This window comes from Nyctereutes procyonoides, unplaced genomic scaffold, assembly GCF_905146905.1.
Source record: "Nyctereutes procyonoides isolate TBG_1078 unplaced genomic scaffold, NYPRO_anot_genome, whole genome shotgun sequence".
Classification (NCBI taxonomy): domain Eukaryota; kingdom Metazoa; phylum Chordata; class Mammalia; order Carnivora; family Canidae; genus Nyctereutes; species Nyctereutes procyonoides.
Window position 1 is genome coordinate 21,695,237 of NW_026575030.1, and position 27,669 is coordinate 21,722,905.

At 46.6% G+C, this 27,669-nt stretch overlaps 1 protein-coding gene across 1 annotated transcript in view; it reads left to right on the top strand.

The window, feature by feature from the left end:
- The window catches only part of MUC13 (mucin 13, cell surface associated), a 58,850-nt gene that overhangs the window by 22,031 nt on the left and 9,150 nt on the right, over window positions 1–27,669 (top strand). The window contains exons 3-10 of the mRNA XM_055316016.1: window positions 13,803–14,317; window positions 14,421–14,531; window positions 18,373–18,495; window positions 19,434–19,540; window positions 20,350–20,405; window positions 23,336–23,499; window positions 26,822–26,947; window positions 27,277–27,409. Coding sequence (XP_055171991.1) covers window positions 13,803–14,317; window positions 14,421–14,531; window positions 18,373–18,495; window positions 19,434–19,540; window positions 20,350–20,405; window positions 23,336–23,499; window positions 26,822–26,947; window positions 27,277–27,409 — 1,335 coding nt within the window. The remainder of the gene's footprint in view (window positions 1–13,802; window positions 14,318–14,420; window positions 14,532–18,372; window positions 18,496–19,433; window positions 19,541–20,349; window positions 20,406–23,335; window positions 23,500–26,821; window positions 26,948–27,276; window positions 27,410–27,669) is intronic.

Genomic DNA, 27,669 nt, shown 5'->3' on the forward strand with positions numbered 1-27,669 from the left:
CTCTCAACCACTATTATCAAACAAGAATGGCTTTTGAAGTTATCTTTTGCTAAAAACCTAATAATGATTCCTAATAAACTCAGCTTCTCATTACGATGCAAAGTGGCATGTACATGCAAATTTTTACGTGGCAAAGTCATTTTAACAACTAATGTTGTATAATTTACAAGTAATGTATAGCTGCTTTCTATACGTCTCCGTGTGGTCAAAAGCTAAAATGAGGGACGCCTGGGTGGCTCAGTGGTTGAGCATCTGCCTTCGGTTCAGGTTGTGATCCTGGGATCTAGTCCCACATTAGGCTCCCTGCAGCCTCCCTGTGTCTCTCATGAATAAATAAAATCTTTAAAAAAAAAAGTTAAAATGAAAAGATCTTCCTCCCCATACAAATTTACAGCCAATATATTTTTTGAACTTAAACTACGGGTTCCAGTAGTGTTTTTCAGACTTCATTACAAGTGTGAAGAAAATTTCTATATTCCAAAATCTGTTTTACTACATAGCTGAGAAGAGTATCTTCCTAAATTTCAATTATTATTATTATTATAAATTTTAATTGGAAATAATTAATTTGCAGTATAATGACATGCTAAAAGGTAACCACCAATAGAAGAATTTAATGGAATTCTATAACTGCCTTCTGAGCAATGAATATACTTAATTAAAATTACATGTTCATGGGCTGATGTAAGCATTTGACAGCACCTATCTGCATGGACAGACATTTTCAAAATGAAATACATAAAATTTCATTATAAATCAGCATTAATAATTAAACACTTGGGCAGCCCCATTGGCCCAGTGGTAGCACCGCCTTCAGCCCAGGGTGTGATCCTGGAGACCCGGGATCGAGTCCCGAGTCCGGCTTCCTGCATGGAGCCTGCTTCTCCCTCTGCCTGTGTCTGCCTCTGTGTGTGTGTCTCTCGTGAATAAATAAACAAAATCTTTAAAAATATATAATTGAACACTTGTGATCAATTTTGATGATTGGAAACCTGATTTTGAACCTCAATAAGCAAAATATTATTCCTGCCAAAGAATTCCTTTCTTCTATTAGTAAACCAGTATTACCAAAAATTGTGCTTGATTATTATGATCTTTTAAATCTCATCAATATAATTTATTTTGGGAATTTGTTTTCTTTCCTCTGTAAATGTGTACATAATATCCTTAATTTTGCCTCTTGACCCACCAAGCCTAAATACTTACCATCTAGCTCTTCATAGAAAGTGCTAAGCCTGACCTAAGTCACCGTCCCACCTGCGCTATTATGATAGTAAATCTACTTCATGGTTTTGAGTCAGTAAGTGTAAAGTGTGTAGAATGGTGGTGTGTGGCAGGTGTTTTTTCAATATAAGTTGTTAATATTAATAGCTATATTTCTGGAACTCTTCTGAGCTATACAGAAATTGTGGCCCTTACAAAAGGTTATCTGTAGGTGAACAAAAATATTCTTTCGGATAGGCTTCACTAAAAGTGCCCTGCAGTGGTTACTACTTAATCCACCCCAGGTCTTTTTTATTTATTTTTTTTAAGATTTCATTTATTTTGATAAGAGAGAGAGAGAGCACACAAGCAAGGGGAGTAGCTTGCAGAGGGAGAGGGAGCCTCAACGTTGGGCTTGATTCCAGGATCCTGGGATCACGAGGTCACAACTGGAGCCAAAGTCCACCCAGCCGCCCTCTCCAGCTCTTTTTTTTTTTTTAATACCTTTGTGCTTCTCCGTCTCCTCCCCCCCTTCTTCTCCTACTTCTGGTAGCAGCTTTATTGACATAGAATTTATATACCATACAATTCACTCATTTAATTCAGTGCATTGCCACAACCAATTTTGGGACATTTCCATCATCCTAGAAAGAAACCAGCACTTTCTCAGCCATCATCCCCAAATCCTCCCACTCCCCCCACAGCCCTTGGCCATAACTAATCCACTTTCTTGTCTCTGTAGATTCACCAGTTCTGGATATTTAATATAAATGGAATCCTCTGATATGTGGCCTTTGGTGACTGTCGTGTTTTCCCCAGCATAGGATTTTCAAGCTTCATCCACACGGTAGCTTGTATCAGTACTTCTTTTTTGTGGCAGAACAATACTCCAGTGTATGGATGTGCCAGTTTTGTTTATTCATCAGCTGATGGACGCTGGGTTCTTTCTGTCTTTTGGCTATTATGCACCATGAACATTCCTGAGTAAGCATTTGTGTGGACATATTGTCAGTTCTCCCAGGGGTACCCCAAGAAGTAGTACTGCCAGGTCACATGGCAGCTCGATGTCCAATGCTGAGGAATTGTCAGACTGGTTTCCCAAGTGGTTGCACCAATTTTGCATTTGCACCAGCAGCGTATGGGGGTTCTGATTTCCCATCTTCACCAACACTTGCAATCAATCTGTTATTATTATTATTATTATTATTATTATTATTATTATTGCGATCCTAAAGACTGTAAAGTGATATCCAGCTCATTTTTGATTCTCTGAGATGAGGACTGGGGAAAGCCACCTTCCTCGCCACTCCATGCTGCGTCCATGTGGGGACGCCACCCTGAGAGCCCCACCCTGAGAGAGCACCAAGCTTTTGACACTAAAACTTAAAGTTTTTTTCAAAGGAGAAGAGGCTCCCAGAGATTATGCCCCACTGGTAGCTCTTCAGTTCACAAGTTCAGACATTTACTTGACCCTCTCAGAAGGGATTATTGGGAAATGTGGAAATATTTTTCAAAGGACTACAAATACTTAGAGGCAGATTATTACCAGGGAGCTTGACTCCACAGGATGAGATGGCTTCTGGAGAGTAGTTCTGCAGAGGCCACTGCCCACCTCCCACCCTACATCCCTATGATTTACTGAGACATAAGCAGCCTTCTGGGGAGAGGAACCAGGGCCACTGGGAGAGAGGTCTCCATACAGGAAGAAGTGTCCCTGGAGATGCAGGAGGTGTCCCTGAGTGTCCCTGAGTGTCCAGGCAGGCCAGGAGGGCGAGTGGTTTCTGGTTCTGCCCTGTGAGGCAGCTGCTTCCCTGGGTGGAGCGGAAATGGGGACATTTGCCCCTGTCAACTTAAAATAGCCAGGTGTTTTACCGGCAAAATAAGCACAGATAGGAACAACAGAAGAATTAGAAACTACGGCAGACCACAGGCAAGTCCAGAGACAAAGGGAAGGGAAGGTCAGCTTCTGTTAGCTTTTAGGAGAAAATCAGGGAGACTTGTTTGAACAAAAGTTCATTGGAGAAGAACAAGAGTTGGAGGCTGTTTCCTCACTGGCTGCCACTGGCAGCTGGGGCAGGGAGGGAGCTTCCTTCTTTTTCTTAAAAGCAGGCTATGAAATTCCTATGTGAAAAGTGTTCTCCTTTGTCAAGATAAGGCTGATCTTCCTTGGGCACCTGGGTGGCTGGCTCAGCGGCTGAGCGTTTGCTTTGGCTCAGTCTGTGATCCCAGGGTCCTGGGATCGAGTCCCGCATCCGGCTCCCAGCAGGGAGCCTGCTTCTCCCTCTGCCTGTGTCTCTGCCTCTCTGTGTGTGTCTCTCAAATAAAATCTTAAAAAAAAAAAAAAAAAAGAATTATCTTCCTTCTTCCTGCTGGTTATACAGGCTGCAAGGAGCAGGACATGCATGAGCGTGCCCCTGCAAGGACTTCTCCCCGCCGCTTTAAATGAGGTCTCTGAAAAATAAAAATAAAAAATAAATAAAATAAATGAGGTCTCTGATTCTCGGACCCCCGAAGAAAGTCTGCCAGTGGAGGCTATTGTGTGCCTACTGCGTGCTGGCTTCTGGTGGGCGTCACTCTTACTGGGTGCGCTTAGCAGAGTGTTTCAAGGTGAGCCCTTCCCCTTACACATGCACCCACCACATCCTGACTGTGTCCTTCATAGCACTTTGTACAGAGGCAGCTCAGAGATGCTCATTTCAGCTCATCACTATGAACTCAGATCCTGGGATAGCGCCTGGCGCTTACAGATACTCTAAAGTATTTGGTGGATGAAGGAAATAATCTAAACTCAACACTGGCTGGTGGAACCCAAGTCTATTACCTCCCTGCATATATTATTTTGCAGTTTATTCACAGTAAAAATAGATTATTGCTGGAAATTTCCTTTGTTATAATGACTACCTAATATTTTCCTCAACAACTCACCAAATTTGTTTTGACCAAGCTCAGCTTTTGGATGTTTATATAGTTTTACATTTTTTCTTTCTCTCTATTATTTTAAATTTTTTTTTAAAAAAAAGATTTTATTTATTTATTTCTGAGAGACAGAGACCTAGGCAGAGGGAGGAGAAACAGGCTCCATGCAGGAGCCCGATGGGGGAGCTGGATGCAGGACTCGATCCTGGAACTCCAGGATCACATCCTGAGCCAAAGGCAGATTCTCAACCACTGAGCCACCCAGGTGTCCCTCTTTTTTTTTTTTTTTTTTTTTTTTTTTAGATTTTATTTATTTGAGAGAGAAAGAGAGCATGAGCTGGGGGTGGGGTAGAGGGAGAAGCAGACTCCCTGCTGAGCAAGGAGCCTGATGCGGGGCTGGATCCCAGGACCCCGGGATCATGACCTGAGCCACAGGCAGATGCTTAACCACCTGAGCCACTCAGGCATCCCGTTTTACATTTTTTTCTTTGAAAAATAATAGTGATACATCCTTGTACAAATGTCTTAGAGCTCATGTCTAGCTATTCCCTTTGAACAAATTCTTAGAATGGAATTGCTGGTCAAGCGATATGTCCATTTTCTTTTCTTTTTTTATTGAAGTATAATGAACATTTGGCATTATATTAATTTCAGGTGTATAGATTCAACAATTCTATGCAGCACCCAGTGCTCATCAAGATTAAGTGTACTCTTTAATCCCCATAACTTCTTTCACCCATTCCCCCACCCTCCTCTCACCTGGTAACCACAAGTTTGTTTGCTGTAGTTAAGAGTTTGTTTCCTGGGGCACCTGGGTGGCTCAGTCAGTTGGACGATGCCTTCGGCTCAAATCATGATTCTGGGGTCCTGGGGTCGGGCCCTGAGTCAGGCTCCCTGCTTAGCAGGAAGTCTGCCCCTCTCTCTCCATCTGCCCCTCCTCCAGTCCTGGCCTCTCTCTCAAATAAATAAAAAAAATTTTTTTAAAGTATGTTTCTTGGTTGGTCTGTTTCTTTCTTTTACTTTTTTTTAAAAGATTTTATTTACTTATTCATGAGAGACGCAGAGAGAGAGAAGCAGAGACACAGGCAGAGGGAGAAGCAGGCCCCACACAGGGAGCCGGATTCGTATTCAATCCCAGGACTCCAGGATCACGACCCCGGCCAAAGGCAGGTGCCAAACCGCTGAGCCACCCGGGGATCCCCCTTTGTTTTGTTTCTTAAATTCCACATATGAGTGAAATCGTACAGTATCTGTCTATGACTGACTTCTTTTACTCAGCACAATATCCTCTAGATCCAACCATGTTGTTACAAATGGCAGGATCTCATCCTCTTTTATGGCTGAATAATATTCCATCACATATATCTAGCTATATAGATAGCTATAGCCATAGATACGTAGAAAACTGTATCATCTGTATCCGTCTATACCTAGATCTGCATCCATCTACGGACAGTTGGGCTGCTCCACAGCTTGCCTATTGTCAATAGGGCTACAATGAAGAGAGGGGAGCGTGTGTCTCTTCAAATCGGTGTTTGCATTTTCTTTAGGTAAAAGCCCAGTAGTGGAATTCCCGAATCTTACAGTAATTCTGCTTTTAATGGTTTATTTCCTCGTTGATGTCTTTTTTTTTGGCCGGTTCATCGTTGAGCAGCCTGTCGTGCACCCTCCCCCTGTCCGTGGTGTCCCCGTTACTCCGGGGCTTGCTCTCTAGCTCCACACCCCCGCGGTCGGGAGGCGCAGGGTACGGTTTCAGTCCTTTTCTAACTCTTGGAGATTTGTTTCGTAGCCGACGGGGAGCCGGGCCGCTGGGACCGCAGGCGGCCCTGCCTGAGCCGGGGGTGGGGGTGGGGATGGTGGGGATGGGGGTGAGGATGTGGGTGGGGGTGGGCGCGGTGGGGTGGGAGCTGGGCGGTGCAGGTCAGACGGGGCGGCCGTGCCGGAGCCCCAGGGGTAAGGATGGGCGTGGGGGTGGGCGCGGGGGCGGGGGTCGGGAGCTGGGCGGTGCAGGTCGGACCCGGCAGCCCTGCCGGAGCCCGGGGGTGGGCGCGGGGCGGTGCAGGCCGGACGGGGGTGGGGAGGGGGTAGGTCCTGCCGGAGCGCGGGGTGCATGGGGGGGTGGGTGCGGGGGGGGGGGCGGGCGCGGGGCGGTGCAGACCGGACGGGGCGGGGAGGGGGTAGGTCCTGCCGGAGCCGGGGCTGGGGGTGCAGGTGGGGGTGGGGGTGGGGCTGTGCCCGAGGCCGGGGGGTGGGGGGGTGGGGTGGGGGCGGGCGCGGTCCCGGGCTTGGGCCAGCGCGGAGCACAGCGGCGGGAGGGGCGGGTGCAGGCGGCGCCCCGCGCGGGGCAGGTCCCGGGGCCGCGTCCGCCCGTGGGTGCTGGGCGGGGCCGCGCTCCTGGGTGTCGGCCCCCGGACGCTCCCCACCGGCCGGCTCGCCGCTGCTGACCCCGCGCTGGGCCCGGGGACGTTCCAAGTGCCCAGACTTAGCAAACTTGCCAGGTAAGCGGCGCTGGCCTCGCAGCCGAGCGTGCCGGGAGCCCGTCTCCCAGGCGGGGCCCCCCGGGCCGGGGTGGCGTCGGGGCCGCGGGCTGCGGCCTGGAGCTTGAGCCCGTGGCACTCCTCCCGCGGGGGGTCCTGCTGCGGGCTTGCCCCCCACCTGTCCCTGCCGCTCCTCCGCTCCTGGACGGGCCTCTCCCTACAGGTGACCCAGGCGAGCTGCTTTCAGGGTGAGCGGCACTCACCTGGCTGCTTCTCAGCGTGTCTGTGCAGCAGGATGGGCTCTGGAGCCTCCTCCTCCGCTATCTTTCCAGAAGTGGGGTATATCCGTTATTTGTAAGGATTCATGAGAGATCCAGAGAGAGAGGCAGAGACCCAGGCAGGGGGAGAAGCAGGCTCCATGCAGGGAGCTCGACTTGGGACTCGATCCCGGGACCCTGGGGTCACGCCCTGGGCAGCAGGCAGATGCTCAACCACTGAGCCATCCACGTGTCCCCTCCTTTTTTTTTTTTAAGAGATTTTATTTATGTAATTCATAAGAGACACACAGAGAGAGGCAGAGACACAGGCAGAGGGAGAAGCAGGCTCCATGCAGGGAGCTGGAGGCAGGACTCGATCCCAGGACCCGGGGGTCAGGACCTGAGCCCAAGGCAGACGCTCAGCCGCTGAGCCACCCAGGCGCCCCTGGGGATGTGTCCATTTTTTAAGGTCCTGTCATCCATATTCCCGGCTCCCCCTTCCCCTAAAGACTGTGGATAATAAGGTCTGTGTGTCACACTCCCGTTGCCAACAGTAATTTCTATCATCCTTTAAATCTTTGCCGGTGACACAGGCCCACTGTCATAGCATCTAACTGGCTCCCAGGGCAGCCTCTCAGGGAATTGCTCGTGAATACGTGCAGAGGTTTTATTTCAGATTTGACATAAAGAAGATCGTTCCTGAGAAAGTCAGATCAAAAATTCCTTCTTAGAAGAGACATTTCAGGGGATGCCTGGGTGGCTCAGTCAGTTGAGCATCTGCCTTCAGATCAGGTCATGGTCTCAGGGTCCTGGGATTGAGCCCCTCATTGGGCTTCCTGCTCAGGGGGGGAGCCTGCTTCTTCCTCTCCTCTGCCCTGTGTCAAATAAAAAAATAAAATCTTTTTTTTTTTTAAAGAAGAGACATTTCATAGATAACTTGACCAGTAATCAAAAAGGATGTCTGGTTAAAAAGTATGAGGATAACTGCCCGTTGAGCTTAAGCCCTGAATGTCAAGCTAAATGTCATTGCCCAGCCTCATGCTGGGAGGGGGATATAGGAGCCAAATTTCCAAGAACAGGCACTTCTCTGATTAACTTCCATTAGAAAACAGCACAGTTCAGCTCCAACTGTGGCTTGGTTTAGTTTTTCTCTTTTCCGGGTATAATGTGACTTTTTCATGGTGCTGATATTTTGTATTTCTGTTTTAGTTAACTTACTTAGTTACTTCCTCACCCGCATAAGTCTGAAGAGCCTTTCTCCAACTCACCCAAGAACGTGTTCTAGCATGATGTCTTCTGAATGTCAGACAATTTACTACCACCCTCAGGATTCTTTTTTTTTTAAGATTTTATTTATTCATGAGAGACACAGAGAGAGAGAGAGAGACGCAGACATAAGCAGAGGGAGAAGCAGGCTCCCTGCAGGTGGGACTCTATCCTAGGTCTCCAGGATCAGACCCTGGGATGAAGGCGGCACTAAACCACTGAGCTACTGGGGCTGTTCCCCCCCCCCTCTTTTTAAAGATTTTTGTTTATTTGACAGAGACAGCTCTAGCACATGCGCTTGTGCATGAGTAGGGGGAGGAGCAGAGGGAGGACGGGCGGGGTGGGGTGGGGGGTCTGGACAGACCTCCCTGCTGAGCAGGGAGCCTGATGTGGAGCTCGATCCCAGGACCCTGAGATTATGACCTGAGCCCAAGGCAGACACTCAACCAACTGAGCCCCCCAGGTGCCCCTGAATTTACTTTTAATTTAAATTTTACATCATCACCTTCCTTTATCACAAATATTAAGTCACCATAAAATAAATACAATAAAAATAAAGTGTTAGTGGGTCATAGGTGGGTATCTCTGTCAAAGGCTCTGTGCCTGGGGCTGCTCTGTCTTCCTTGTAAAAGAAAATATCCAAGCACCGGCGCAGTCACATACACGGGCAGTAAATGTGATTTTCTCCTGGTGTAATCAGAGTGACTGAAACACATTTGAAAAAGCAATTACTTTCCCCCTCCAAGTGAATCAGTATTTTCCAATGGTGACCACAGACCACTTAAAATCATCTTGTGTGCCATGGGCATCCTGGCTGTCACACCTGAGCACACATCAGAGTTAACCTAGAGTCTTGTTAAAATGGTTGGGGAGACAGCTGAGGCAGTAAGTCCGGTCGGTGCTGGGGCTGAAAATATGCATTTCTAAAAAGTTCCCAAGTCATGGGGCTGCTGCTGGTCTGGGAAACACTTCGAGGGCGACTGCTGTCATTGCATCATCTCTCATTTTAGGAATAACTAGACTGGGGAAGCTGACAGGTGCAAAGTAGAAACCACTGCGACCCCCAAACAGGTGCTAACATACTCCCTTCTGTTGATGGCAGTTTTTCTCTCAAGGAGCAGCAAACCCGAGCCCAGTACTGGCACCCCTAAGAGCTGTGTTTATAATCCCCAGCACCACCCACTCCTCCATGAGGAAACCTGAACTACAGTTTGTTTGCACACCTACTGGCACCTCCGTGTAGCACCTTTCAATGAGCCCAGGAGGTGAGAAGTCAGACTACTTCCTGGGGAAAGCCCCTTCGTATAACTTCTCCCAGAGCTTAGTTCCAGAAGATCGATAATGGAATGGTGACGTCGGAGAGGCCAACCGGGGACTGATCCCACAGGGAGTGTGCATTTTATTTCAAGTGCAGCATCAGGAAGTCATGGGAGCATTTCAACAACACAGGCCCCCAGTTCATTTCCTCCGTGACCTTTCTCACAATGTAGCTTACCTGGTCTTTGTTGGGTTGGTGGTTGCCCACCCTCCATGAGGGCTTCCCTGCTTTGTTCACTCCTCTGTCCCCAGCAGACAGGTAGCAGGCGCTCAGTTAACACTTACGGAATAAAGGAAAGAACAGGCAAATGCCAATGAGTTTGCCTGAGGGGCAGGGGGCAGGGAGGGATGCAAAGTAAACGATGGGGTCCTGCGTCTTCAGATTCACAGTATATTGGGAGAACTGATTTTTCAAAATAAGTTGTTGGTTGCCATAATCAAATTATTCGTAAAAGAGAAAATTCATAAAGCAATGTGGGGAAGATACCCTCCCCTCATTTTAAAGACACGCTACTAGCCAGACAAACTGAAACAACATTTTACATCTTTAAACACGCTTGCATGGCTAATACCCAATTCCGGTGAGGGTGCAGATGATTTCATAAGCTTTACAAAGGCTATATTCCCTTCAAAAGGAAATTCAGCAACAGATATTAAGAGCCATAAAAAAAATTTTGTTTTTTTGTTTTAACTGAGAAATAACATTTAAAAATGACCCTCTGCCTGAGAAATTGACTTCTGGGACTTTATCCCGAGGAAATACTTTCAAATGAGTGGAAAATTGTGTGTGCAAACTATATTTTTTTTTGTGCAAACTATTAATACACAGAACAGCACAGATGAATCTCAACATAGTTATGCTGAGTGAAAGAAGCCAGACCAAAAAATAAAAATCCCAAAACCCCAGTACATCTGTATGATTCCATTTATATAAAATTCTAGAAAATGCAAACTAATCTATAGTGACAGAAAGCCAATGCGTGGTTATCTCGGCCTGGGGTTGTGGGGAAGGATGGGCACAAGACTTTTGGGGATTATGATAATATTTGCTATCTTGATTAGGACCATCATTTCATGGGTGTACGCCCATATAGCGACTTTAAATATGTGCAGCTTCCTTTACATTCCTTATGCCTCAGTTAAGTTGGAAAAGAAAGGAGAAAGAAAGGACTGGATATCCACAGTAATATGGATGAATTTTGAAATTGTGTGAAGGAGGAGATCCAGACCTAGAATAGTACGTACTGTACGACTTCATTTATATACAGTTCTAGAAAAAGCAAACTAGTCTCTAGTGACACAAAGCAGGTCAGTGGTTGCCTAGGGTTGGGGGTGGAGGGAGGACTGGACTGCAAAGGGGCAAGAGGAAACTTTTGGGTGCGATAGGAACGTTCCGTATCGTGATTTTAGTGGTAGTTTCACCACCGTGTCTGCATAGGTGGATATACATCTATCAAAACTCATTGAGTTTGACACTTTAGATGGATCCGTCTATTGACACAAATAAACAAAAAGTTGATGTAACTCGACAAAGCAAATTTAAAAAGAAAAAAGAAAAGAGGGAAAAGAGCCTTCGATTTAACTTTTGGTGCCAGGAATCCTTCAGGCTGAGAATATCAGCACGGGGGTGCTGTTTATTTGTTTGGAAAAAATATTTCAGTGGGCCTCTTGTCTCGATAAGAGCAAACCTGAAATCCTATTCCCTAAATGGAGACTTTTGAGACAACAAGGAAGGAACTTTCTGTGGGATAACATAAAAAAAGTTTTGCCTCACTAAGGTCTGAGGTAAAACTCGGGCTAATCTTCCCAAGGGGTGGCTGGACTCACCCCCCAGACGGGGGGCTACCCCCGGGGGAGCTGGGCTTCGGAGGGGAGGGGAGGGAGGCCTGGGTTAGGAAGCTCCTGGCCTGAGGGGCGGGCTGGTTCCTGAAATGGGAGAAGTCCGGGGTTCCCGGGCCAGAGGGAAGTCGAGAAGCCCCGGGAGTGAGGACAGGAGTCACCTGTGTCAGGCTTTTCCTTTTGCTTCGCTTCCTGAGCTGTCGCCCACCGCCTTGGTGGAGTTAGGCCTAAGGCTACCGTGTTTGAGGGCACTAATGGGGCCGTCCAGGTAGAGTGCGGCCGTGGCCAGCCACGCGAGCCTGGAGACGGGGTTACCGAGTTGCTCGGAGTGCCCACCCGGGAGGCCACCCCGAAACTGCACACCCCCCAGTGTGGGGAGAACATGGACGAGCTCCCCGGGGTTGGCGAGCTCCAGCGGGAGGGACGGAGGGCAGGGCGTGGAGCTCGGGGCTGTTCCCAGGAGTCACCCGCTCCTAAAGGGACATTTGGGACATGAGGGGGTTCGCTACTCCCTCCTCCCCCACCCCGTAGACCTCGCAGGGATGGGTAGGCTGTTTTCAGCTATTTGGACTGTGATAATTTGGATAGAATATTTTGAACAGAAAAATACTCTCTAAGGCCCGGCCCACTTCTTTTATCTCAAAAGCTCGGAGGAGGAGGAGACCTACCCGAGGGGGACCAAACCCCAACAAGTAATTGCCTCTGGCTGGTTGACGTCAGTTAACGACTGGACTTTGTACCCAGAAGAGAGTTAAAGCTAAGGACGGTTGGAGATAAAGTCATTTCCTCCTTGGGTTGCCCAGCAAGGATGTCGAAAATGAAAGGCCTTATCCTCCTCGCTCTTCTCCTTTCCATAATCTCAGGTAAGAAACATTTTATAATTTTTCCTTCCTTTAATCACGCTGGCTGTCTTGGAGTAGACCCAGCAAGCTAAGGCACCGGGTCCAAGGCCCAGCAGGCAGATTATTTTATGGATGGATTTCCTCTCCTCTCCGGTTCTGCTCATGGTGAAGAGAGACCGAGCAGAAGGACGGGCCTCGGGACTCGCGTGTGGGGTTCAGCGCAGCAGAGATTTGCCTTCCAGAGCTCCTCGGGCCAGAACAATTCAGTAGGTTCCGAGGGGTCTGGTGCCTGGTAGCCTTTGCTTGGGCCCCACAAGTCACTTGGACCCTAAGGCAGTGCAGGGACCAGGTTTCACCCCTGGTTCTGGCATCAAGAGTCTTTTGCCTTTATGCCCCCTTCCGCAAGGGAATCAACGTTTACCTCTGGAAAAATCCCTACACCCCTCTGGGTATTGGTTGGCTCTTCTATCAAATGTGGATGATCGTATCCATTGCACAGTTACCATCTGGCACAGGGAAAGCCCTTGTTTGATGAAAAGAGTAGAAGAAATAGGTCAAGATGACCAGCGTTTTCTTCCTCCTGGAAGAGCAATTGTTTATCTCTTCAACCTTTTTTTTTTTTTCTCTTCAACCTTTAATGACTATTTGAGCCAGGCCCTGTTGAAGGTGAAGAGCCACATTCTGCCAACGGGGACTCATAGACCGAGGGGCCATTGGCAGGGTTTTTTTGTTTTTTGATTGTTTTATCCGAGGGTGTAGGAATTGCTTCCTCACTAAAACTTTTTTTTTTTTTTTAAGGTTTTATTTATTTATTTGACAGAGAGAAAGCACAAGTAAGGACAGAGGGAGAGGGAGAAGGAGGCTCCCCACTGAGCAGAGAGCCCGAGGTTGGGCTCCATCCCAGCACCCTGGGATCATGACCTGAGCTGAGGCGTCCCTCTCACCAAAACTTTAAAAAAATATTTTTTTAACCAGTTGTCAGTGTCCGAGTTCTTTGAGACAATGAAGTGTTCTAGGGGACTAATCACCGGACTGCTAAGAGTTTATTACTCCATATGTCCAGGTTTTCCTAAGAGTTGAAAAAAAGCTAACTCTGATGATCACCATTAGGGCAAAGATGACCTCTATTCATCTTACTTTTTAAAAAATTAATGTGTCTAAAATTATTTAATGGGTAAGCATCACTAGAAAAAAATTTTGGAGGAAGTTTAATACACACTTAAATGAAGTATTTTTATTTCATCATTCTTTAAACACACCCCCTTTCCAACTCTTCCTAAATTGCCATATAAATGGGAAATGAGGACGATTGCCTTAAACTGTAAAGATAAAAGGTGGCCACTTTCAGGTCATAAGAGTGCCCCCTGCTGTCATTTCCCATCGTCCTCACAGAGGACAGGCACGCAGAAACCATGCTACTTCTCGGTACTGATCTTCCTACATATTAACTTTTTGCAATAGATTTCAGTAACATTTTTTTTTCGGTTTTGTCTGTTGAACTTCTCATTTTATTTATTGTGGGATTTGTGTGCGTGTTGGAAGTGGTCATGTATTTTCGTTTTTAATGTAGTCACCTCTGCTTTTCAGGAAAGAGTGATTGGGTACAAATTAGTATTAAATAATAGCAACTGCCATTATATATTGAATGTTCTGTCTTCTGAAACTTGGTGTCTCTGTTCCTCCAGCCATCCAGTCAAACGCTTCAAACTTAACTCCTGCCACCACATCAACTACCACCACACCAACTCCTGCCACCACATCAACTACCACCACACCAACTCCTACCACCACATCAGCTCCTACCACCACACCAACTCCTACCACCACATCAACTCCTACCACCACATCAACTCCTACCACCACATCAACTACCACCACACCAACTCCTACCACCACATCAACTCCTACCACCACATCAACTCCTACCACCACATCAACTCCTACCACACCAACTCCTACCACCACATCAACTCCTACCACCACATCAACTCCTACCACACCAACTCCTACCACCACATCAACTACCACCACACCAACTCCTACCACCACACCAACTCCTACCACCACATCAACTCCTACCACCACATCAACTCCTACCACCACATCAACTACCACCACACCAACTCCTACCACCACACCAACTCCTACCACCACATCAACTCCTATCACCAAACCAACTTCACCTACTTCTACCTCATTGGTAAGTATGACTTCTGTATCAAGTACAGTTTCAACCACCACTGTCACCACCATCTCCACTGTAAGCGGCAACTCAAACACAACTACTACTTCTCCAACACCAGTGACCAATAACGGATCATCCGTCAAAACAACCACACAGAATAATTCTTCAACAACTACTAGCAGTGTCACTTCGTCCAAGACCAGCACCCCAACCATTCCTTCCCCCCCAGGTAAGAACCATTCCTTGCCTCAAAGACTGCTTGCTTGCAGACTCAGGGCATTGTGGAGGAGGGTAGGTAAGTGTGTTCTGTTGGCGGAGGGAAGTGAGTATAAAGACACCCAAGGTTTCCTTGCATATAAACCCCTGAAATTAAAAACTCAGAGTCACAAAGGCTAGTAGTGTTGGCAGAGAGCCTAAATGGTAACCCGCAGGCTTATTCTCTACCTTCCCACCTATGTCACTTCAAGCTAGGTGTGGAATGTTTTTATGAACTTGGGCATCACGAATGCTCCTTCTCCCCAGGAGATTTTTACAAATAGCTTCAGCATCCCTGAGAAGGCCAGATCCAAATAAATGCTGTCTCTCCAGCCCCACTGGTCTACTTGCCTAATCTACCCAAGGAAGGAGTCAGTTCGACCCTGGCTCCTTAACAGAGGTTAGTGAAAAAAGTTACAATGGTGGCTGATCACAGTTTGAATTCATAGAATTTGAGCCTGAGGGATAGAGAGCCAAACAACAGCAGTGCTCAAACAGTCCTAGACATGGTTGGGGCCATTGTCCAAAGGACCAATGTTTTGGGAGTACTAAGAGATGGCAAATGACCTCAAGCCAAAATTATTGAAACCACTGCCTCATTTCCGGAAGTTTGGTCTAGAACAGGAGCAAACCTCATCAGTAAAGGCAAACTAGTAAAAATGTTAGGTTTTGAGGGCCACAATGGGGTTTCTTTCTGTTGCAACTACTCCACTCTCACTCTGCCATTTTAACATGAAAGCCATCAAGGTCAATATACAAATGAATGAGCCTGGCTGTATACCGATAAAACTTTATTCACAAAAACTGAAGACCAGCCAGATTTGGCTCATAAGTCATTGTCTGCCAACCCCTGGTCTATAATAATCCTCAGATCTAGGCTCAAAGGGTCTCAATAGATCCTGTCATTCGCTGGGAAACTTGAGGCCTAGGAAGGGCAGCAATTTGCCCAAGGTCGAAGAGCAAGCTGATGTCTCCCCACACTGACTTCTTTTGGCTTCCGCCATGTTCTTTGACAGATCTAAGAAATGGATGATTAAGCAAGTAAAGCCAGGGCCTGTATGTAAGACCTGGTTCCTAGTCTGCTTTCACGAGCGAAGGGCCCGCCCTGAAGGCTAGGCCACCTGGGCCACAGCTGCACAACCAGCTCTAGTGGAGCCTGGGAAGGGAACTTTTCTAAGCCATTTCTGCTTCTCCAGATGTTCTCTCAGAGAAAGGCAGCCGCCTTATGTTCTTGGCCTGACCACTAGCTCACTGTGGGGATGGGGGCAGATCACTTCTCTCTTGCCTTCAACTTCCCCAGCGTCATAAGGTGTGAGTGAACTAAATGGCCACCAAAATCCCTTCCAGCTGTAACATCCTGTGACCTTATTCCTGGCACACAGAACCAGCTGACAGGTCTGTTCTTTATTGCCAGAGAGAAAGCTTACCAGGAGTTCTTTGTCTGGTGTATCCTGAGTGGAGTTGACTCAATTTCTTCCCTAGCATTTTCCAAATCACCCTGGCAATGAGACTGAGGCTTTTTAGGAACCCCTTTTATTTTACTTAGGATATTAACTCATGCCTTATTAGAGGGGTGGCCCTACTGTTGTTTATGAGATACTGCGCAATGCTCGCTTTCATCCCAGGAAGGCTTCCTTTTTTTTTTTTTTTTTCTTTTAACTCTTGAAAAAAAAATTTTAATACACCTTATTTTTTAGAGCAGCTCTTTGTTTTAAAGATTTCATTTATTCATGAGAGACACAGAGAGAGAGAGGCAGAGATGGAGAAGCAGGCTCCCTATGAGGAGTCTGATGTGGGACTCGATCCCGGAATCCCGGGATCACAACTTGAGCCAAAGGCAGACGTTCACCTGAGCCACCCAGGTGCCCCTCTATGAAGGTTTGTGAGTGGACATGTTTTCAGCTCCTTTGGGTAAATACCAAGGAGTGTGCTTGCTGGATCATATGGTAAGAGTATGTTTAATTTTGTAAGAAACTGCCAAACTGTCTTCCCAAGTGGCTACACCACTTTGTATTTCTCTCCAGTACGAGAGCTCCTATTACTCCATATCCTCATCAGCACTATTTTATTTTTTATTTATTTTATTTATTTGAGAGAGAGCATGAGTGGAGAGGAGGGGCAGGGGGAGAGAGAAAAGCAGGCTCCTTGATGAGCAGGGAGCCCAAGGTAGGACTCGATCCTGGGACCCTGGGATCATGACCTGAGCCAAAGACAGATGCTTAACCAGTGGAGCCACTGAGGCACCCCCTATTTATTTAATTAATTAAAAATATTTTATTTATTTGAGAGGGAGCGAGAGAGCGAGAGAGCACAAGCCAGGGGGAGGGGGAGAGGGAGAGGGAGAAGCAGGCTCCCGGTTGAGCAGGGAGCCCAATGCCATGCAGGACTCAATCTCAGGACTCCAGGATCATGACCTGAGCTGAAGGCAGATGCTTAACAGATGGAGCCACCCAGACGCCCCCTATTTTTTATTTTTTAATAAAAGTAAATTAGGCCCACAGTTATGAAAGAAAAAAGCTTAAACAGGACAAAAGTATATGCAGTAAGAACTAAATATTCCTCCTATCCTAAACCCTGAGGACCCAGACCCCTGTTTTCTTCTCCAGAGGCAATTTCTATGGCCAATTTCTCATATCTTTCTCCAGAGGAATTTGTGCAAATACAAACATACATTTTTGTCTGTTTGGGCATACTCCATCCTTTTTATCACAAAAGAGAAGATGCTCTACACATTGTACCTTGTATGTAGCTTTTTAAAAAATCAGTAACTTCTACCTATAATTTCCTTTTTTTTTTTTTCTAAGATTTTATCCATTTATTCATGAGACACACAGGCAAAGACACAGGCAGAGGGAGAAGCAGGCTCCCTGCAGGGAGCCCGACGTGGGACTTGATCCCAGGGCTCCAGGATCACGCCCTGGGCTGAAGACAGCGCTAAACTGCTGGGCCACCCGGGCTGCCCATACCTATAGTTTCCTGAGAATATTAACACCTCTGGATCAGTCACTCAAATCTTTTCTGAAATCAGAGCTCAGAATCATTTCATTTGACAGAGATGGAGAAAAGGGCCAGCCAAAACAACCATTTCATTTCCTTCTGACCCAACTCCACTCCCCATTCCTACCACCTCTCTAGAGAGAGGAAAGGTGCTGCACCTGCACCCTCCCTGGTCTGAGGGCACCAGCCAGTGGCGTAGAAACCATTGCAGTATAACTGTCACATCCATTGAGGTTGTCCTCTCAGAAAGCCGGGGGTGCAGTGTGCCCTCATCACTTCCTCTGAGGATCTTCACTGAGCTTATCTGCAGGGTCCCCATACCATGACCTTCCTGTCTTCACATGTCTGTATGCCTTGTACGCTAACCCAAACAGAATACCTGGTTTCTTTGGCGGGGGCGGGGGAGGGACTTCGTGCCTGTCCCTCCCCATAAGACAGCTCTTCATTCATGCTTCCCTAGAAAATAGGATGTTCTCTTTTGAATGATCCCGGGAAACCCTACCTAGTGGTAGAGGCCCAGACATCAAGGTTCTGGAGGATCCTTGAGATCCAGAGATGCTAAAGATGGAACTAGAAGATTGCCGTCTCTCTGAGCAGACTCTTGCCCGCCAACCTCTGCCTTTACTGTCGACAAGCACCGGGCCCCAGAATTTCAGCACAGCCCATAAGCTTATGCCTCTTCCAAGGGTGGGCCGTGGAGTAGCACAACCAAGGAAGAGAAAGTGCCCAGGAGGGAGGCAGGAAGTTGTTAAGGTATGTTTCTGGGTGTCATCTGTTGTCATGCTGTGCATTTTTAATCCCATTTTCCTCTCCCTCAGGCCCCAGGAATCCTTGCCAAGGAGCTCCCTGTAAAGGTGGTTCTTCCTGTGTTAGCCTGAACAATACCTACTTTTGCCTGTGCTTGTTTGGATATTACTATAACTCTTCCACATGCAAAAAAGGTGAGTTATGAGGGATGAACCCCGAGGAGCTGCATTTCACACCTAAAGTGGAATAGAAAATGAGAACAGTGTCAAAAGTAGCCTCCAGAATAGTAGATACAGGTAGAGGATTACTTATAGGCAACAAAGACCAGCTGAGCAGAGAAAAATCTCCTTTTATCTCAGTGGCAACTAGAGGAATCACAGGGATTAGAGATATTCCAGAAGCCAAACCAGGTGTTCATAGCTCAGCACTCATAATCTCATTTCTGGGGATACACTGAAGATAAAGGACCCCAAATATAGAAAGTTTTGTGCATAAAGATGTTTGCTGCAAACCTTTCTTTCCTTGTAAGTAATCAATAGCACGAAAGCCAAAAAATGACTATCAATGAAGATAACATATATTTCATAGGGTCTTATGCAGCCTTTAAAAATAATAGTTATGAAAAAAAAATAATAATGGGGAGGGTGCCTGGCTGGCTCAATCACTAGAGCATGTGACTCTTGATCTCAGGGTCTTGAGTTCAAGCCCCACATTGGGAGTGGAGCCTACTTTAAAAAACAAACAAATTAATAGTTATGAAGACTAGGTAATTAAAAAAAAGACTAGGTAATTATTTGGAAAAATGCTTATCACATAACAATACTTAAAGAAGACTCGTAGAATTATAACAATATAAACTATCCATGGAAAAAAAGAGCTAAGAGAAATACACCAAAACAAAAATGATTGTGTTGGGTTGGGTGAGATTTGGGGGTCACATTTTTTTTGTCTTTCCAGACTTCCTGAAATATCCTTGTATATAGCATTTTTAAGAATAGTCTGTCTTAAAAAAAAAAAAACAAAAAACAAAAAAAAAAAAAAAAAAAAAAAAAGAATAGTCTGTCTTTTAAACAAAATGGAAACTAACCCTCTTTACATTAAATATTATAAAAAGATTATGTTTGCATTTCAGGAAAGGTATTCCCTGGGACAGTTAAAGTAGAAGTATCAGAAATATCTGGTTTGGGAGATGAAAATTCTCTGGCCTATCAAAAGCTCTATAATGCAGTTAATGATTTTGTAAGTATTTTCCAATCATTCTTCCTATACAAGGATTCATCATTCTAACACTTTCTTGGCAGCATGTAGGACTGGTATTCAGGTGGCACATGCAGGTACAGCTATCCCAGTCGCTGAAACAATGAAAGGCACCCTTACTGGTTGGTAAATTGCAGCTGTCCTGAGCCCCCTGGTGTCCGGTCACCCAGGCCCCTCCTCTGGGACCCCTGGGCCTCCCCATGGTCCTGTACCTAAATGGGTAATACCCAGCATGGCGGAGGGCCTTCAGAAGCTTGCTCCAAGATGCCTGGGTGGCTCAGTGGTTGAGCACCTGCCTTCAGCCCAGGGCGTGATCCTGGGGTCCCGGGATCGAGTCCCACATGGGCTCCCTGCATGGAGCCTGCTTCTCCCTCTGCCTGCCCCCCCCCACTGTAAAAAATGTCAAAATGAACAATAGCTTTGCTTCATTTTGTTTTTTTTTAAAATTTATGTATTCATGAGAGACACAGGGAGGGAGGGGCAGAGACAACAGGCCGAGGGAGAGGTAGGCTCCATGCAGGGAGCCCAACGCGGGGCTCGATCCCAGGACCCCGGGGTCACACCCTGGGCCAAAGGCAGGTGCTAAACCGCTGCGCCACCGGGGCTGCCCAATCTTATTATTTTAGAACAAAAATTATCAGAAGGTGTTTGAGCACACGTAAGGGGCAAATTGCGATGAACCACATGATATTTATACAGATGAGGTTAGAAATGTGTTGGTGTGAAAGCTTCTAGTATCACGTTTCTCCCCTCTTTCTGTTTGTTATTAAATCTGGTTTCCTTCTCCACAGTTTGGGGCCGCATTTCACAATTCTGATTATGGACAGACCGTAATTGATGGAGTAAGGTAAGTTTGCAGGGACCCATGGGATACTTTGGAGGCAGGTGTGGGTTCCCTCACCGCGGTATCCTCTCGAGTTCTCTGCGCGGCACTGATGCCCTCCAGTGGCAGGTCCTAAGAAGAGGCGGTCAGTCTGAGCACGCACAGGGCTCTGCTCCCCGGGCACGGGCACTCTGACCCCGGCTGCATGGGCCGGCTGTAGCTTGGGGTGGCAAGATGCTGTCTGTGATTGGCTCCTTGGCAACCTGTACCTCTGGCCCAGCGTATCTATCACCTGGGACCTGTTTGCTTGGTTTTGTTCCTTGGCTACAAACCACAGCTGGTCAACCTCTAGAATGTGCATTCCAGGGGCCAGGAAGAGGATTGAACGGCTCACGGTCAGGTCAGCTCTTCTCATGGGGGTGGGGAAGTGAGGGAGAGAATATCCCAATCACATACCTGGCCACCAAAAGGTCAGGAGTGAGCTCTTGCTGCTGGAAGAACGAACAATTAATGAGCCTATCAATACACAGTGGCCAGCGTTGGATGCCACAGGGGAGCCAAAGAGGCAGAGGATTCTCAAGAAGTTAGTGATTCGGGCTTGGCCTCCTCTGAAGCCTGTGAATACACTTGTGCTGCAGGCCGGGGAAAGAATGTTCTAAGATAGTGGAGTTGTACAGAAAAAGCAGCCCTAATGTAGCTCTGTTTTATGGTTTTACTTTGCCTCTATCTTGATGAGCTTTGTCAAGCCCTTTGTGGAATAAGCTACGGTATACATACTTAATACCTGTGAATTCAGAGGAGATCTCCTAAAGGTGGTGAGCTTTGAGCTTGGGCAGGTGTTTTAATGTCCCTAAAGTTTTGTGAAATCATCTGCATAACTGGGATAATCTGATTGACTTTCCTGGAACCTCCGGAGGAGTAAGTGGGTACCATTTGAAAAACAACCTGTATGGAGTGACTGGCACATACTCGGTTTCAACACGCGGCAGTTCCTGGCTATGCCCCTTCCCGAACAGGGACCCCTGCAAGTGTGATGGAGAGTTGGTCCCATGGGACCGTTTGGTGGGGAGGGTTCCTGGACACTGTGGCGTAGGTTTCCTTTTTAAGGACTTACTGAAAGGGAGCCAGGAGCATTGAGAGGCAACCTTCTACTTGTGAGCTCAGTGTTCTGGAGACGAACCAGCTTATGCACCTGGAACCAGCTTACCAGGGCCCTGTGTCATCTAGAAAGGCACGGCTTAGGCTCTGGCCCAATGCTCTCTGCTCTGCTCCCTGAGCTCCTTCTCTACTGTACCGATGTTGGAATTGGAAGGATCCTCAGAATTTCTCAAATCTCTCTTTGGACAGAGGAGGAGGCTCAGGCTCAGGGAGGCTGTGACTAGCCCTGGGCCAGGAAAGATGGTGACAATCTTGGGTCTGGATTTCAGGCCTCTTAGCGCCAAGCCTACTGCTCTGATCCTTTATGCTAAGCCGTTTTGTCATTAGATATACAGTGGTTCCATTGTTTCCCTTTTTTAAAAAAATATTTTTATTATTTATTCATTCGAGACACAGAGAGGGAGAGAGAGAGGCAGAGACACAGGCAGAGGGAGAAGCAGGCTCCATGCAGGGAGCCGGACATGGGACTCGATCCCAGGACTCCAGGATCAGGCCCTGGGCCGAAGGCGGTGCTAAACCGCTGAGCCACCCGGGCTGCCCTCGTTGTTTCCCTTTATTATAATATCTTGCCCCCTAAATTGGAGCGTACACCTGTAGGTTCTTTGAATGAATGAACAGTGGATGGCATTTCTTTCCTAGCCCCACTGCAAAATGGTGCCACAGATTTCTGGTCATTTTTCCACCGGTAAAGAATGACTTGTATCAAACACTCCTTTCTCACTGCCATGTACTTTCCACGGCCACCTCTAAATCCTATGGTGAATGAATCATTGGAGGAAGTTTTAAATTAGAATCTGAAGCCAATTTTTTTTTTTTTTTTTGGTGGTGGGGGCGGATCCCTTGTGTGGTGACTGGTCCTAAAAACAGAATTTGGTTCCAATATTGGATTTTTTTCCTCAATTGTTCTGAAGAACTATCCTGGTTGTAAACATCTAAGTAGGTTGGCTGTTTTCAAGTTTCTGATATTTATTCCAAAGTCAAAATTGAATCTAGGAAAAAAAAAAAAAACCAGGAAAAATAGATCATGAGTCCTAAAAAACATACAGCCACCGGTTGTTGAAGAGAGGAGTTTTTGAAAGTCCTTCTTCTCACCTCCACCCCCAACCCTGTCTCTTTTAGGGGTCGTATCACCCGATTCCTCTTGGACAGTTCTAATCCTCTTGGATTGAACTTGGCACAGCGATTCTTGGGGCTTCAAACTGCAGTGCCCAGTAGAGAGGGAGACTCCTACAATGTCTTGCCCATCGCAGGCGCTCAGTGTCTGGGAATGTGACATGCTCAGCTCAGGCTCCTGCAGCCCCGCCCTCCCTGTTACAGTGTCCCACGTGGCCACCTGCTGACCCCCCCCCCCTCTCAGGAAATGACCCAGACTCCCTGGGGTGAATGACTGCTCTCCCTGCAAGGGAAGAATGTACACCCCCCAGTCCCTCGAAGTACAAGTGAAGTTTCCCAGCTCAGCAAGAGGCCTCCTCCTGATTTTCTACAGAGAGTGACACGTTACTGTTCCAGACGTTACCTGTTCTACTTCTGGTTAGCCTCAGGCTTCTAGCTCCTACAAAGGATTGTCCACAATTTTTCCCAATAGCTAGGGATTTCCTCTGAGCACACATCGAAGAGAGAGAGATCTCTGGGCATATCAATTTGCCCTCTGACTGCAAGCCCAGGCCCCCATACTTGGGCCCCAGTTGTGGATATAGGACAGTGGGTCAGGACTGGAGCTGGGAGACTGGGGGGTCTGGGAGGTCTGTGGATCCTTCGATTCAGTTCATCAAGTGACAGGTTCATTTCATTTCCAGCATCCCTCCTTCAGCGAGACTAGAGATGCGTGCTGGTGGTACCGGTGTTGAGGTAAAGGTCCTAAACATCTTCACAGAAACGACAAAAGAAAATGAGGGGACCGTGCTTGAATTAATCACAAAAGCGATTGAAAACAACAAAAACAACATTCTAGGATATTCTAGTAAGCATTCAATTTTTTCATTCGAAGTTTGCTTGCGGGCTGACCTTTTTCTAAACATTTCCGTTCTCTGGGAGAAGGAGGCAGGAAAAGCGGGACAATTGAATCCATAGGATGGGCCCAGTTCCTGATAACCACTCTTTCTTCCTCCCTCTTCTCCCTTGCTTGCTTCTGCTCCTTTCCAACCAGCCCCCCATGTCATCCACTGACCACTTTGCTTCTCTCTTTGGACAGTAGTCATGGGCCAATGGTCTCTGGACAGGAAAAGCTGAAAAAGGGAGAGACAAGGAGGCCTCATACCAAACTGTAGCTTCCAAATGATCACAGAAAGCCTTACTGACCCTGATTCCCCGTTAGGCTGACCTCCAAGCTCCCAGCATGACTGAAACAATTCCCTTTTGCTGTGTTTCAAACCACCCCCAAGCTTAGCTGGAACAACAACCATTTATTCATCACAGTGCCACAATTTCCCTCCCTGCCTCTCTCGTCCTTCTCTTTGGTCATGCTGAGTCTCCTCCTTGAGTGTAGATGCTCTGGGATAAAACACCTGACATTCTCTCGGAAAAGATGGCAGCTCCTCTGCCCTATACCCTCTCCTTGGGCTGGGCCCTCTTAGCAATGTCCATTCAACTCTTCTCCATCTGAATAGCATCTCCCAGCTGTAGAGACTGGAGAAAACTAGTTGTGTTTCTCTCGTGCCACCTATTTACGTGATGGCAGCCAGGTCTGGCATTTCTGTGGGCCTCGAGTGCAGAACACACACACACACACACACACACACACAGCCCTCCGTTCGTTTGCCCATCTTTCCATTTTACCTGTTTGCTCTTTGTCGTTGCTTTTTTGTTTGTTTGTTATTTGGGGTTTGGTGTGTGTCAAGCCTGAGCTCATTTGGGGCTCAAGACTTTCTCTGTCACATTTTTAATATTCTGTCTTTGATTATGGGACCTTCTTTCCATGTTTTATTTATAAATCTCATCTGGGAATTTCCTGTGCAAACCATACCAGTTTCTTAAGTTACCTGACCCTTTAAAGATTTTATTTATTTATTCATGAGACAGAGAGAGGCAGAGACACAGGCAGACGGAGAAGCAGGCTCCATGCAGGGAGCCCGACGTGGGACTCGATTCCGGGTCTCCAGGATCATGCCCAGGCCAAAGGCAGGCGCTAAACTGCTGAACCACCCAGGGATCCCCTCTCCCATTTTTTAATTTATTTTATTTATTTATTTATTTATTTATTTATTTATTTATTTATTTATTTATTTTCCTTTTAAAAAAAAAACCAGTTCATTGGATCATTAGCAGTTGCACTGTTAGAATTATGTTTCTAGAGCTTATGTTCTTGAACTATTTTCATCTGCCAGAGTCTCATGCCACCAAATGACACCTTTCCCTTTCTGAACATTTCAGTTTACTCTCTCAAAGTCCTACTCTTGTTTCGCCTGTCACTTGGTGGTTGTCTTCCAAGGGACCCGTCACTTCTGTCTGCCAGTCAGGTTCTCCGTGGGGTCAGGATTTGGTCCAGAATAGCAGTTCATGTAGTCAGAACCTCTACCTTCGGAAGGTGAAAATACCAGCAAGGCAACACATGACCTTGTCTTGTCATTTGGATCGATGAGACTTCTAGCAAGTGTGAAGAAGCTGAGGGTCTCTGTCAGCATGGAGACTGACTACTCAGGTGGTCGCTAGTTGAAAATAACCAGTGCGTTCTTCAAGATAAAACTGGGGTCTCCTGTACAGTTCTCTCACTTCGGCTCTCCTTCATAATGCCCTGGCCCTGAGCTCTGGCCTAAGTGAAACCATTTGGCCTCAACCCAGAGAATTGCTCTTTTTTTGACAAGTCCTCCTGCCATCGCTCCACACTGAGATCAGGCGTGTGGTCTTAGATACATTAACAAATGACCAAATGATGCCAGCTAGAGATGGCCACAGAGCATGAAACACCCAGCAAATGGAAGCGAGAGGAAAACACCTTTTCTTGCTCTCCAGCTTCTGCAAAGACAGATTCCCTCTTCTGTGTTAAAAGTTGTCCAATTGCTTTCCTGGACTTTTAGTTGGAGGCATTTTCAAATGGCAGGTGATGAAGGAAGGTTGGTTACAGGTGTGGGATGTTTAGAAGAAAGTAACCACGTATCTGTTTCACTTGCTCCTACTCTTGCCCCCTAATCTATTCTCAGATTCATCTTTTTATTCCTTATGCCTTGCAGCCTGTCTCAGACTAATACTCTTAAAAGCCTGCTTTCTCTGTTTTCATGCTTCTGCTCAAAATCTACCAATGGATCCCCAGGCTTGAAGGATGAAAGTCAACATTCTTAGCCTGGTATTCAAACTCTGCTGTACCTGTGAATGAACAAAAGCACGATTATTGGTTGAGGTTCCTGTAGTTGGCACTTGCATTGACATTAACGTATTCAATTCTCACAACAATTGTGTGAAACAAGAATTATTAGCCCCATTTTATAGACAAAGGAAACTTGGATCCACCAAAAATCAAATGATTGAACAGATGGCTCATAGCCAATAAATGGCAGGGCCAAGACTTCTCAAACCTCTCCCGCCTCACCACACCACCTCTCCCCTGCCCAAGGACAATTTCACTACTCACTGACAAGAGTCCTTTGCTTCTTCTCATGCTTGTCAGCCTTCACCTCTCCTTTGACTGTTCAAATCTTACCTAATCCTTCAAGTCCTAGCCTACCTACTGTCTCCTCCATGGTGTTATCTTTAGCTAGTGGAGCCCCTGAATTCCCATTGTACTTAAAGTCTGGACTGTGAGTTGATCAGTGTGACTCTCTGTGGGCTCAGACATGTAACCCTACAAAGATGGGGCCCACAAGTTATATAGCTACTGTGTCCCTTATAGAACCCAGCATAGAACTAAGTGAAAAAGAAATCTTGCCCATAAACGTAATTGCACTACATTGGACTGGATTAATCTGAATCGAATTAATATAAGGAAATGGTCATGGAAGGGAAAATTAGGGAGTTGGATTTCATTATTCCAGATTTTCCTCTGTTAATTCCCTAAACAGGGACACCTGGGTGTCTCAGTGGTTGAGGGTCTGCCTTTGGCTCAGGGCATCACCCCAGGCCTGGGGATCAAGTCCCACATCAGGCTCCCTGCAAGGAGCCTGCTTCTCCTCTGCCTGTGTTTCTGCCTTTCTCTGTGTGTCTCTCATGAATAAATAAAATCTCAAAAAAAAAAAAAAAAAACCCTAAACATATAGAAAGGCAAGTGTTATAATAATGGAGTGGAGTGCTTTCACAAGTTACTTTATCCATTTTGTTTTGCTGACTATATTTTTTAACTTTGTGCCTCTTAGATCAATCTTTGTGTGATTATTTCCATTGTGAAAAGGAAAATGCCCAGGACAAGTGTGACAGTGGTTTGCTGTGTAAATGCAAGCCGGGGTTTGAAAGACCTAACCCACAGATCCCTTTGTGTTTTGGTGAGTGTTACATTTGCTCATAAATGTTCTATATACATCCTCTCCTTTTGCATTTGCAAAATACAAGCTCTACTGCTTGTTTGCATGTACATTCCAGAGCCTGAGGAGTGTGGATTTGGGCTTTACACACACTGGCCTGGACTGAAGCCTTGGCTATGAGCTGGTGAGGCTGCCCATGGGCAGCTTCCCAGGGAGCCCATCATGTGCACAGCCAGGGAGCACCTCACATTACCCAGAGAAAACAATATTTAAACACTGTGCTCTGTGACCTATCACTTTGGGGTTGAAGGGATTGTTTCTGATTATTACTCCCAAATTCTCTTTCAAAGCTTCTGCTCCAACGTGTCCTGACACCTGCAATGCAAACAACAATAGGCAATGCTTAGTGAACAAGGACAACACGGACGTTGAATGCGTGTGCCTGTCAGGCTACAAGGAAGATGATCGTGGGATCTGTCAAAAGTAAGAGAAATCACTCCTTTTTAATCTTACCACAACTGGAGCTAGCCAAAAAAGGATAGAACTTATAGACATACGAACGGGTTTAGGGCCGGGATGTCGGAATGCTGCCATAGTTGGTAGGTGTGAGAGCGCCATCGTATCATCGTCAGCAGCATCAATAGTTGTTGAACATTCCCTGTGTGCTGGAAACCGTGCTAAGTAATACGTGTCACCTGACAACACTGTCAGAAATGAATTCCTTCCCCATAGCAGAGAATGTA